At 35.7% G+C, this 13,124-nt stretch overlaps 1 protein-coding gene across 2 annotated transcripts in view; it reads right to left on the bottom strand.

Moving 5' to 3' along the window:
- Window positions 1–1,350: 1,350 nt before the first annotated feature.
- The window catches only part of LARP4 (La ribonucleoprotein 4), a 77,499-nt gene continuing 65,725 nt past the window's right edge, over window positions 1,351–13,124 (bottom strand). For both annotated transcript variants that reach the window (XM_004388320.2, XM_023742400.1), the window contains exons 13-16: window positions 10,285–10,446; window positions 5,298–5,416; window positions 5,014–5,182; window positions 1,351–2,856 (exon numbers count right to left, since the gene is read on the bottom strand). In XM_004388320.2, the coding sequence (XP_004388377.1) occupies window positions 2,518–2,856; window positions 5,014–5,182; window positions 5,298–5,416; window positions 10,285–10,446 (789 nt within the window). In that variant the 3' untranslated portion in view covers window positions 1,351–2,517. The remainder of the gene's footprint in view (window positions 2,857–5,013; window positions 5,183–5,297; window positions 5,417–10,284; window positions 10,447–13,124) is intronic.

The raw sequence follows: 13,124 nt of genomic DNA, 5'->3' as shown, positions 1-13,124 counted from the left end.
ATAAAATAAACCCTAAATACATACTGTGAATATATATATAGTATATATATACACACACACACATACATACACATATTTATTCTTCCCTATACATCCCATCAAAAAGGGAATTATTAGATGTAATGAAGCAAATTAAATTAGATATGCTATATTTCATTAGAAATTAAAAAGTGGTCATGTCTTTAAATTCCTACTTTGAATAACACTGGGGGAAAAAAGAAGAACATAGTTGCTTTCTTAAAAAAAAAAAAAAGGACTCCTTTGTTTCAGTTAGAATCTTTACTTTTTTTTTAGAAGTTGGGTAGACTAAGTCACACAAGCATACAAGTAAAGCCTAAATCTGTGACACATTATTAAAAAAAAGTAATGTTTCATTTCAAGTGCAATAATTAAGTTTATAATCCTCAAGTGATTTTTATAAATTGTTTATTCTCCTAAATCCAATCCATTCACAGAGTGTTAACACTTTAAATGTGTACCATTCCCACCAACTGCAGCATCATCTAAGTAAACCAAAATGAGCACTTTTATTATAGATGTAATCAATGATTAACACTTTTTTGTAAAAGGACCTAAACTTCCCCAAATTTTAGCACAGGTAGTTTTATTGTATGTTTCATCCAGTAGATGATTTAAAAAATAGCATGGGGAAATGAATAGTTTCAAACTGCTTAAATATATATTATACCATGTTATCAATCTATCAAATCAAGAGCAATTGCTAAGCCGGGTAGTAAATTACAAAGAAAAGAGTAATTCTGGCTTATACAGAAATGTGCAGTGTGTACAAAGCTCTTAACAGTTACCTACTAACACAAATCTCCAAAGCTTAACTTAGAGTTGAAGATGAGTTTCACAGTAATGTAATTTTTAACCTCATTTACATTTATTTTAATATATTACTAAGATGTTTATTTTATGTCACAATGGTGCTTTCCAGTGTTCACAATTTACAGTTTCAGGTTGTACATAAGTAATTCACTAACATAAGGGAAAGTTATTACTATCATAAACTATCCCTAAAAAGAAAACAAAATCCCACCTTACACAGAACTCTGAACATTGTACGACTTAAAACAGATTAATGCAATGTGGTTTTTAATATTGTAGCCATTTTCTAAATACCAGCATGTAAACTTGCCTATTTAATATATAAGAGCTTCAACTTTATTGAGAGATTATGCATTAATTTTCTGAACCATCTTTCTGATCTTAGTTCAAAAATGTCATGACTTGCTGTTTCTGTCTCAGTGAATTCCAAACTGTATATATATATTTTTTTGAAAGGAGGGGAGGGAAGGAAGGTGATAAATATACTGTAAACAGAATTAAGATGACTTCAAATTAAACTTTTTTTTTTTTGTAACTTCTACACTATTTACCACTTTAAGAGTCAGTTACAATGTTTGCTCTTTAACCTTAACACAAATAAATTACCGTAGGGTCAGCCTGCCCTACCATTCTGGAATCTAGAGTTCTAAATATGTGAACACAAGAGTAAAATTCTTCAAAGTTTAATTCAGAAGTTTAGAACAGTTATATGATTTGACTAAACTAGTCAAAGCAGTTAGAAACATACAATTCTGTAGATGGTTAGTTATTTTGCTTTTGGGGTGGACAGTTAAAGTACAGAGAGTAACAAATGAATTAACAACCAAAAAAAGAGCTCCCTGTTTTAGAGAGGAAAAAAAAAAATCGCAGGTCAATTTAAACCTCTGAAGTCCATCTGACCTATTCACTGAGGTTTAAAATCAAATTTCCAATTTTTTACATACTCCTATTTTGTCCTTGAGTATCAAACTGGATGGTAGTCACATCTCCAAGTACAATCAGCTTAACAGCCTTGTTGAATGAAATATTAGTAAAATCAAAAAGACAGGCTAATTTCAAAATGGAAAAAAAAAATTTCTACTCAAGTATTACATTCGGTTTTCAAATCATTTACTAACATGACAACAGATTTGGCTTCAATCACTCTTGCACACACACCCACAACAAGCACCCCAGCCAATGATCTGCTTTGCAACACAGGGCCATACAGGCAGAGATGGCATTTTCCAAGCCAAACTTTAAATAGATTAAAAAAAGTAATTTCTAATTTTACAGAAATGCTTCTTCAAAAAATATTTTCTCTCAATCCCTCATCTCCTATACTGAAGGATGTGTAATACGTTTTTTCCCCAGCTAAATCTGAACCCTCAAAATTGATTCCAGGCAGAAAATCTCTGCAAATTAAAATCAGAAACAAAAATAGAAAAATTATATTTTTATATATGTATATATATATATATATATTTATACTGATTGGAATCCTCCAGCATTTTAAAATCACTTTAGAGATGAATTTTGGGATTCTACTGCTCACAACACCAAAATCCGTAATGATTTAAGGACTTACTTTCTCCTGTTCTCTTCCTGGCTGCTCCCTCCCCTCCAACAGTTCAGTATAGCCATGGCTCAAGTGTAATGGGAAGAGAGAGAAGATTTGAATAGTTTTTTTTTGTTTTGTTTTGTTTTTTACTTTGGTGATCTGGGTGGCACATACTGCTCTTTGCCATTACGTCGAGTCACTCCCTGAGGTATAGCCCTATGGCCAAACTGGCGTCTCTGTTCCCTGATTTTTCCAGCTGCTCCCCTGGGAATGATATTGCCTCGAAAGCCAGAATAATCCTTAGTAGCCCTTGCTTCCGGCTTCTCATGTGATTTCTCAACAGACTTCTCAGGGGCTCCATTCTCTTCATTTTTGATGGAAGACACTACATTGGAGCGAAGTTCCCGTAGTGGCTGCACAAGAACTGGAGATGGCTCTTTAGGGGGCTTCTGGCACACTTCAGCGTAACTTAACTTTCGAGGCTCCTTTGAAGTAATTGAAAAAAAAATTTATGGTACACATTTTCTAAATAATTAAATACAAAAAGGATCGTGTTAACCAACAAGAAAGCAGTAGTAAGTTATTTTCTCCAAAAGGGCAATAGGCACTCTCCTATACATTGTTATTAGAGTGTATTGGTAAAATCTTTAAAAAAAGTTTATTTGTTGAAAACAATAAAAAGCCTTAGCAATTTATCTATGATACAATAATTTCATTTGAAAAATTTACCCTAAGAATGATCATGTCAGCATTGTTTACAGTGACTAAAGAACTGGAAACAACCTCAATGTCTAACAAGAAAGGGCAGATTAAATTAAGAATGGTACATCTATATGATGAAATAAAATGGTTCCATGCTCTCTTCCCTGGTTACGAAGAACCTTGAAAGGGAATCTACAAGAACCTCTGCAGAGCAGGTAGATACCAATCATGTATTAACAGAAAATTAATTACACATCTTAGTTACTTTATCTGAAAAAGGAGGATAACGGGTGTTGTGGTAATAGGACAAAGCATGTAAAAAGTTTTTAGCACTGCCCCTAACATACGCTAGGCACTCAGTGAATGGTAGCTGCTATTCTACTATTACCATCATTATCAAATAACATAAAATGTTCTTAACCTATAAAAAGAAAGTTATGCTAGACAGTAGATAAGAATTATCTTAGGTGAAGGGAAGGACAACACACAATACAGGGGAAGTCAGTGTAACTGGACTAAACCAAAAGCTAAGAAGTTTCCTGAATATAACCAAACACTTTGAAGGACAGAGTAGCTGTGGCAGGGGTCTGGGGACCATGGTTTCAGGGGACATCTAGGTCAATTGGCATAACAAAGTTTATTAAGGAAATGTTCTGCACCCCACTTTGGTGAGTGGGTCTTAGAAGCTAGTGAGCAGCCATCTAAGATGCATCAATTGGTCCCAACTCACCTGGAGCAAAGAAGAATGAATAACACCAAAGACACAAGGAAAATATTAGCTCAAGAGACAGAAAGGGCCACATAAACCAGAGACTTCATCAGCCTGAGACCTGAAGAACTAGATGGTACCCGGCTACCACCAATGACCACCCTGACAGGGAACACAACAGAGAGTCCCTGATGGAGAAGGAGAAAAGTGGGGTACAGAACTCAAATTCTAGTAAAAAGACCAGACTTAATGGTCTGAGACTGGAGGGTCCCCAGAAGACATGGACCCCGGGCTGTTAGCCCAGAACTGAAACCATTCCCAAAACCAACTTTTCAGACAAAGATTAGACTGGACTATAAGACATAAAATGACACTCGTGAAGGAAGTACTTGTTAGCTCAAGTAGATACATGAGACTAAATGGGCAGCTCCTGTCAGGAGGCAAGATGAGAAGGCAAAAAGGGACAGGAACTGGTTAAATGGACACGGGAAATCCAGGGTGGAAAGGAGGAGAGCAACTAGGGTCACATAACAATGTGTGTATAAATTTTTGTACGAGAAACTAACTTGAACTGTAAACTTTCATTTAAAACACAATAAAAAAAGAAAAAAAGTTATGCTAAAATTCTACTAATTGTATCACTGAATAAAAAGGTCGTAAGTAAACCTTATGTCCCACCTCCATTTTTCTGTACTTTCCCAATTAAGAAACAATTCTGGACCTGGAATAAAAGTGGGAGTAGCCCTCATAGTTTTCACAAACTTGTTAAGCATCACAAATATAAACAGAATTGCAAGAAGTTCAAAGCCTCTTTACAGTAGTCCAAAATGACTAAATTTATCACAACCTGGGTAAAAAAGATGCTTCACTTAACCATAATATGATCAAGAAAAAAGCAATCAAAAGAAACAAAATGTACAGTAACTCCTTCATGCCTTCAACGTGGCTAACTTTCCCTATTCCTTCATCCGTACCTATTGCCGCTGAGTCAATTCCCACTTACAGCGACCCTACAGGACAGAGTAGAACTGCCCTGTAGAGTTTCCAAGAAAGCACCGGGTGGATCCCTTCACAGTGACCTTAAAGTCCTTTAGCTTCTGATGCAGGCATCTCTAATTTGTGCTATTTCCAAATGACTTTGCCCTAATAAAGAGTTATGTGGGGAAAAAAAACCTCTCCCATTAACTAATCTAGTATCTTTTTTCCTCACATATTAAACTCTTCATGTTACCTGTAGGGCCACAGCAACAGTTGCATTTATATTACTATTACTTGGTGAAGCAGTATTTGGCCTTGACGGCTTTGTACAAGCTGGGGAAGAAACTGGTGAAGTTGTCTGGTTGAGACTATCCTTCTGAACAGTGGATTCCTCTATTATATCCTTTTCTTGCTGAGTTGTGCTAAGGAAAAAAAGAGCTTAAAATTAGACTTAGTATAGCACACAGAACAGTTCAGCAACTGATCAGATGAGAAAGTAATCTTAATGTTGAAGATTTTCTACACCAAAACTTATACCTTAATGCAGGAAGCTCAGCTGTAGGTGGAGGACTTATACTGAGCTGCTGGGCAGAGCTGCAGTCTGTCTGCTCATCCTCTGCAGGCACTGGGCAACTAACTCTCAACTCTTCGTTATCCTTAAAGTAAAAAGATATTTCAAAATTTTATTTAAATAGACATTTCTTTAAAGAAGATATGCGAATAGCCAATAAGCACATGAAAAGATGCTCAACATCATTAGTCACTGGGAAATGAAAGTCAAGACCACAATGAAAAATCACTTCACATCCACTAGAATGGCTATTAAAAAAAATAAAAAATAAAAAAATCAGACAATAACAAGTGTTGGTGATGAGGTGGAAAAATTGGAACCCTCAAACACTGCTGGTAGGAATACAGAATTATCCAGGCACTTTAGAAAACAGCCTGGCAGTTCCTTAAAGTTAAACACAGAGTTGCCCAGCAATTGCACTCCTAGAGAAATGAAAACATATGTCAACACAGAAAACTTGTACACAAATGTTCATAGCAGCATTATTCATAATAGCTAAAAAGTGGACACAACGTAAATGTCCATCAACTGAGGAATGGATAAATGAAATGTCGTATAGATATATATCCGTACAACGGAATATTACTTGGCAATAAAAGGAATGAAGTACTTTATCCGTATAATATGGATGAACCTTGAAAATATGCTAAATGAAAAGAAGCCAGACACAAAAGGCCACATATTATTTGACTCCATTTATATGAAATGTTTAGAATAGGGAGAAAAGGGGGGGGAGGGAGAAAAGTGGGGGGAGGGACAGAGAGAGAGAAAAGAGGCTGTAATTCAACCACAGCCAGACCTTAATTATCTTAAAAAAAACTGTCTAGTCTAAAGGAAGGATTTTTACTTCTTTCTGAAAAATTTACAACAAATCCTTACGAGAGAAAGGCTACAGAGTTCTGGTTAAATATGGCAGATCAAACACAAATGTTCATCTTCTCTTAAAATATTCTGAAAATAAAAGTAAAGGAATGAGATAGAAAACAAAACAAACATACAAACAACAACCAAAAACAAACCCACAAAGATAACAGGGAAGGAGGTGACAGCAGATGAAAGAAACATTTTGGAAGATGTGAAACAAATGTTTAAGAAGAAGAAAAAGCTGAAATTGGAGGGCACTGAGAATATGCAAGTTGACTAGAGTTCCAGGACAACCGAAAGGCTTAGGGATGAGAAATATGAAGTCCCTCAAATCCAGGACGTAGGGTGAGACTGATAACAGAAAGACTGGTTGTAAATCTGTGTAAGAATCATTTAGACTTCAGATCTACTTCCCCTGTCCATGAAGCAAGGCAACTACATCCTACACCTTGGTAGAAAATAGGTGGTTTACACTATAGTAAGGTTAAAAAAGAAAGGCTCTGAGGAGAGATACATCAGACAAGCTAAGGATAGGAGTCAAGCAACAGACAAAAATGCGGTGATAAAATAACAGTTTGCATAGAGACTAGTGGATTCACTTCCAGCTTTCCACTGATCAGGCCCTCGAATGCTAGTAGCAAGCTTATACGACCCTAACAGGAGACTGGAGAATTCTTCTCTGTATTACTGGTGAGCTGTGTGGACCACCCATGATGAAACCCACTAGCTGAAAATCAGTATCGTTATGAACAGGCAGTCCCTGAGTTATGAACATCTGACCACTGAGTTGTACACTTTAAAATGGTTAAAACAGTGAATTTTGTGTTATACGAATTTTATCTCAATGAAAACAAACATGGATAAACAGTGATGGATCGCCACACAAATCAAATAGAAATAAACAGAAAAGAGAAACTAGAGAAAATGCAGGCAGAATATTTAAAAAAAAAAAAAAAAAAAAACAAACTAGATCCATGAAAAAGTTAAGACTGTAAAAAAAGAAACACTTAAAAAACTTAGAAATTAAAAATAAATGAAATAAAATTTTCAATAGTTTCAGAAGATAAGATTCAGGAAAACTTTATAGGAAATATAAACAAACACAAAGATAAACATTAGGAAAGCCAAAACAAGCAAATCAGAGGGTCAGCCAATAAGGTCCACTATCAAATTAAGAGTTCAAGAAAGAGAGGAAAAGAGAGGGGAGGAATTTATCAAAGAAATTATACAGGAAAATTTCTGAGAACTGAAGGATATGAGTTTCCAGATGAAGGGGCCCACCAAGCAGCCAGGTCAATGAATGAAAAGAGCCATACCAAGAGACAGCATCATGAAATTTCATGGAATAAATAAAAGATCCTAAAAGCCTCTAGAAAGAAAAAAACAGGTCACACAAAGGACCAAGAATCAGAATTTACTAGGATTCTCAGAAGAATTTTTGAGAGCTAGATCATTTCCTAAGCAAGATACAAAAAGAACAAACTGTAAAGGAAACACTGATAAAAATGACATTACATAGAACTGACAAAGGATTAGTATTCAGAATATATTTTTTTTAAAATTCCATGAATCTCTAAGAGACAATCCAATAGAAAAATATGTGCAAAATACTTGACTCTTTTACAAAAGAAGAAATTCAAATGGCCAATAAACACGAAACAATACTCATTAGTAATTAAATTTTTAAAAGAACATGTCCTATGACCCAGCAATTCCATTGCATATACCCTAGAAAAGCTCTTGCTCACAGGAACAGAAGATCTGAACATTCATAGCAGCATTGCTTATAATGACAAAAAAGGAAACAGCTCAACTATCCATCAACAGTAGAATGAATAAATGGTATAGTCTTACAATAGAATACAACAGTGTAAGATGAACTAACTATAGTCATCTGTATCAACAGTGATAAATCAAAAAAAATAAAGAGCTAAAGAAGTAACAGAAGAATACATACTGTAAGATTACATTTACACAGTATTTAAAAACAGACACACTAAATGATATCTTGTCTAGGGCAAGGGTTGGTAAATGGAGGCCTGCAGGCCAAATTCAATCTGGGGCTTATTTTGGTATGGCTTAGAACTAAGAATGGTTTGTCCATTTTTAAAGGGTTGTAAAAATTAACAAACTAAGAAAATGCAACAGGAACCGTTTGTGGCCTGCAAAGCCTGAAATATTTACTATCTAGGCTTTTACGAACCTTGCCAGCCCAGAATGGTAAAACTATAAAGAAAAGCAAAAGCAAGAAAATCATAAAGTTAGGATAATGTTTACCTTTAAGGGGAGAAACGAAGGGGAGGAAGAACTGTACTAGGGTAGGAATACATTTGGGGTTGCTAAGATTGTGCGTTGAGGTTATCAGGGGGAGGGCACTTTATTATTATTCCTTAAAAATGTATGTGTGTGTGAGAGACACCTCACCAAATCTGAGAAGCCATCGATTGTAAAACACACCATTATTTTATGTACCATTAAGAAAAAAACACTGCCACTTATACTATAACAGCTTACAATTATAAGACTGATTTTTAAAGGTGGTAAACATGAAAAAGTATATCTTAGAATTGACAAAATAACTACCATATTTCACTAGTTTTTTGAACAGGAAAACAATGGAATAATACCTTTAAAATTCTGAGGGAAACAGATTTTTAATCAAGAATTTTACACTACTAATCAAATTTTAAACTGCTAATGAAATGTGAGAGCAGAAAAACATTTTCAGAATATCAGCTCTCAAAACATTTATACCCCATAACCACTTCTTCATGAAGTGTTGGAAGATGTGACCCACCATAATGCTCGCGACTAAAACAAGAGTGGGAAGAAAGGGAATCTAACAAAGGAGAGGAAGGAAAATTCCCAGGATGACGGTGAAATAAAGTCTGATTAAAACAACTGTGCAGCAAGTCACTTAGAGTGTGCAAGAAAGGAAAGTAATCACAGTGTGCTATGAGGCTCAGCTATAAAAAAGAAAAGTAATACTGAGATGTGTTTTACAAAGGATGGCATGCCCTAATTCTAACTGGCAATGCTTTTTACTTTCTTAGTGGTACTAAAATAATGGGACATCTTATAATTGATTATATCTTAGATCTGATCTTAGATTTTATGCAATACAGTACACTGGAAGCATGGGAAAAGTTAAGTATGTTGGTTTAAGAGAGTTAAATTCTTAGCTTTTAGAATATAAAGTTAATAGAAAATGTCTAAAATTGAAAAATCAAGAAACAGCAATATAACAATATTAATTAGAAATACAGGAGTAAATGTCAATAGAAAAAGCTAAAAGAGTTGAAAGTGCTTGCAGGGCATTGCTGTTTCTCATTATAAGCCTAGATATACTATGTACATGTACTCTTACACTAAAAATAAAAACTGAATTAGAAAAAAAACATGGAAATGAGAAAAATTTGTGAGGCATGAGGATTTAGGATATAAAGAGGTCTACACGCTAAAGTATTATAGGACAGGGTACCCCAACCTTTTTGATACCTACTCTCCATTGTTTTAAAGACTGAGTTTACTAAACTAGCTTAGAATTCATTTAGGTAATTTGTTAATTATAGACACTTAGATGGAAATGACACCTTCTATTCAGTTTGTACTAATCTGTTCTACTAAGCTGAGCTGACTGGTACAAAGACATTCAAAAGTCAAGAAACATTTTATTGACCTCATATAGCTTTATCATAAATCTTTTTATAATACTCAAAGTATACTGAAAACTCCATGAATAAAAACTATGATAGAAATACATACTAAATGCAAATAAAAGTTAAATATTAAACTTGGTGGGGGGTGGGGTAGAGGGTTAAATATGGTTCCATAAGATAAGAGAGTAAGGAGCCCTGGCGGCAAGTTGGGCTGCTAACTGAAAGGCTGGCAGTTTGAACCCACCAGTAGCTCCACGGGAGACAGATGCGGCAGTCGGCTTCTGTAAAGATTTTACAGCCTTCGAAACCCTATGGGGCAGTTCTACTCTGTCCTACAGGCTTGCTATGTGTTAGAACTGACTACGGCAACCAGTTAAGGTAAGAGATCAGAGATAACCATACTGAATGTGTCAATGCGTCAGCTGTTTACCTTTTCTTTGTAGACACCTTTAACAACATCAGACATCCTACTCTCCAAAGAAAGTTCAGCCAGTGTTCTTGATGAACTTCCAGGTAAAGGAGGAAAATTTGAGGCTAATAGGTCAAACTTTGGTGTTGGAGCCTTTGCTTCAGCTGGTGAAGGATGGGGTCTCTAAAAGACAAATAACAAAACAGGTCATATGCCTCTCTCATTCTCTAATTCTGTACCACAGAAGCTGAAAGCTGTAAGAAAGAAAACAAAAACAATCACACACAAAAATGCACAGGATTGTCCCACTAAACATTCTCAGCTTCTCATCTCAGTTGAACTCTCATTACTCTCTTTATCCTATTTATCTGTAGTCAGCTCCCCATTCTCCTGTTTCCTTTTAGACTCTGCCACACTCCTTAAGTCTTCTAACCAATCTCCACTATTCTTTGCTGTCTTGATTTGCTATACTCATTTACATAACAAAAACAAAAATGCCATCTTACCTAAATTTTCTATCTTTTCTCCTTCCATAACCTCAAGAGAGAACAGTATCCTTCTTCCTTTTTATAACATGCTTGAAAATTTCCTCATCTTTCCTTTCCACCTACTATCATATACATCCAACTGACAAGTAGCTCTTATACTTCCTTCTCTGTACTTATCAATCCACTAAAACTGCTTTGGCAAGTCACTAATGCCTTCCACAATGCAAAATGTAACAGACACTTTACTTTTCCTGACCTGTCTATAGCATCTGGCATGCTAATCATTCTTTCCTTTGGGAGCTCATTCCTCCCTTAGCTTCCATGATACCTTTCTCTTGGTTCTTCTCAGATATGATGGCCACATGCTCTCCTCTCCCCCACACCCTTCAAAATTTGGTTATTACTATTTGACCTTGCTTATTACTCTATTTGGTTATTACTCTTTTGACTTTCCATACTCTCCTTGGGTGATATCCACTATCTATAGCTTTAACTACTACCTATATGCAAATGACCCTTAAAACAACACTTTTGCTTTTAGGGGTGATTGCAATGTTTTAAAATTATATTCTGATGATGGTTGCCCGACTTAGTAAATTTGCTAAAAATATCTGAATTCAAATATTTTCAGCCCAGACCTTTACCTGAAACCCAGATATCCATTTATTAGCCATTTCCACTCAGATTTCTCTTGGATATTTCAAACATACCAAATAATTTAATTTTTCAGCCCAAAGGTGTCTGTTCCTCAAGGTTCCACACCTGGCCCTCTTTAACCCTCACTCTACAAAGAGTTCCCAGTATTATCTCATCTACTCTTAACACTCAATTACTCCTGTATTAAGACAACAAATCCAAAATACTACCTCTAGTTCAGATCTCCCTCCTGTAAAAAGGCATGTCCACCATGCCCTCCTACTAGAAGGTATGCTTGTCTCCTTTTTATTCTCACCCAAACCGTCAATCCTCAATCCTTACATTTCCAATATATTAATGACACCCCAAATCTAATCTCCCCTTTCCCCAGTTGCTCAGGGCCACTTGAGGGCTACTGTGGACTGCTACCATGCCTTCCTAAAAACAATCATTACCTGAAGTCTTGCAGCTGCCCATGGGACAGAATGCTATCAACAAAAACCAACAGTTTCTTAAACAGTTTTCCCTAAAGACTATTTGTGTTATAATGCAGTACATTTTCTTCTCACTCCAAAATCTAGACGTGCAAAATAAGCATCATATTACACGTTTATGATATATATGTAAGTTCTAGGCTGGGTTTGCTTGAGACTCCCTACAGCATGTTTCTTCCTCAGTTCCTTTTGCTCCTCGTTAACAGACTGCAAACATTTGTCATGAACAAACCACGAAAAATAAACTATATGAATATGCTGAAGCTAGGGAAGATTCAAATAAAACCATGTCTACTACTGTAAGTAATTTTATCTAAAAGCTGATTTATGAGATTCATGTATGTTAAGAATCAGCAGTAGGTAGAAAACAGCCTCAAAATAACAATTAATCATCCAACTGAACTTTAAAAGTAAATGTTATAACCTATCTGATTGGCAAAAAAAATCATACACTCTCTAAGACTATGGACAAAGAGGAACTTTTCTTAATTGCTTGTGGGAATGAAAATTGGCACAATCCCTACAGAAGGCTATTTTGCAAAATGATTGAACTGTGAGCAATCCCACTTCTAAGAAGCCCTGGGGGCACGGTGGTTAAGAGTTCAGCTGTTAACGGAAAGATTGGGGGTTTGAATCTACCAGTTGTTATGTGGGAGAAAGATGTGGCAGAATGCTTCCATAAAGATTACAGCCTTGGTAACCCTATAGGGCGGTTCAACTCTGTCCTATAGAGTTGCTATGAGTCAGAATTGACTTGACGCCAATGGGTTTGGTTTTTTGGTTTAATCTCACTTCTGGTAATTCTCCTTCAGATATAATTGCACACATGGGAAATGCTTGTTGTATCAGGTTTATCACTGCACTGTTTGTAACAGCAGAGTTTGTAACAGGGTAAGATTGAAACTACTTAAATGTCCATCAATACAGTAATAATTAGTGTTTTTACCAATATAAAGTATTAAGCTATAAAAAATGAGGATAAACAAAATTAGACTAAGTGGGCATACCAACCAAAGGGCAAGGAAAAGAAGGCAGGAGGGGACAGGAAAGCTGGTAATGGGGAACCCAAGGTCCAGAAGGAGAGAGTCATGGGGTTGGCAACCAATGTCACAAAACAATACGTATATTAATTTTTAACGAGAAACTAATTTGCTCTGTAAACCTTCATCTAACATACAATTTAAAAAAGGTGGGGGGGAGATTACAGTCCTGGAAACTCTATGGGGCAGTTCTACTCTGTCCC

This window comes from Trichechus manatus, unplaced genomic scaffold (genome assembly GCF_000243295.1).
Source record: "Trichechus manatus latirostris isolate Lorelei unplaced genomic scaffold, TriManLat1.0 scaffold00209, whole genome shotgun sequence".
Taxonomy (NCBI): domain Eukaryota; kingdom Metazoa; phylum Chordata; class Mammalia; order Sirenia; family Trichechidae; genus Trichechus; species Trichechus manatus.
Note: the sequence above shows the minus strand (reverse complement) of the source record. Positions and strands in the feature narration are given on the sequence as shown.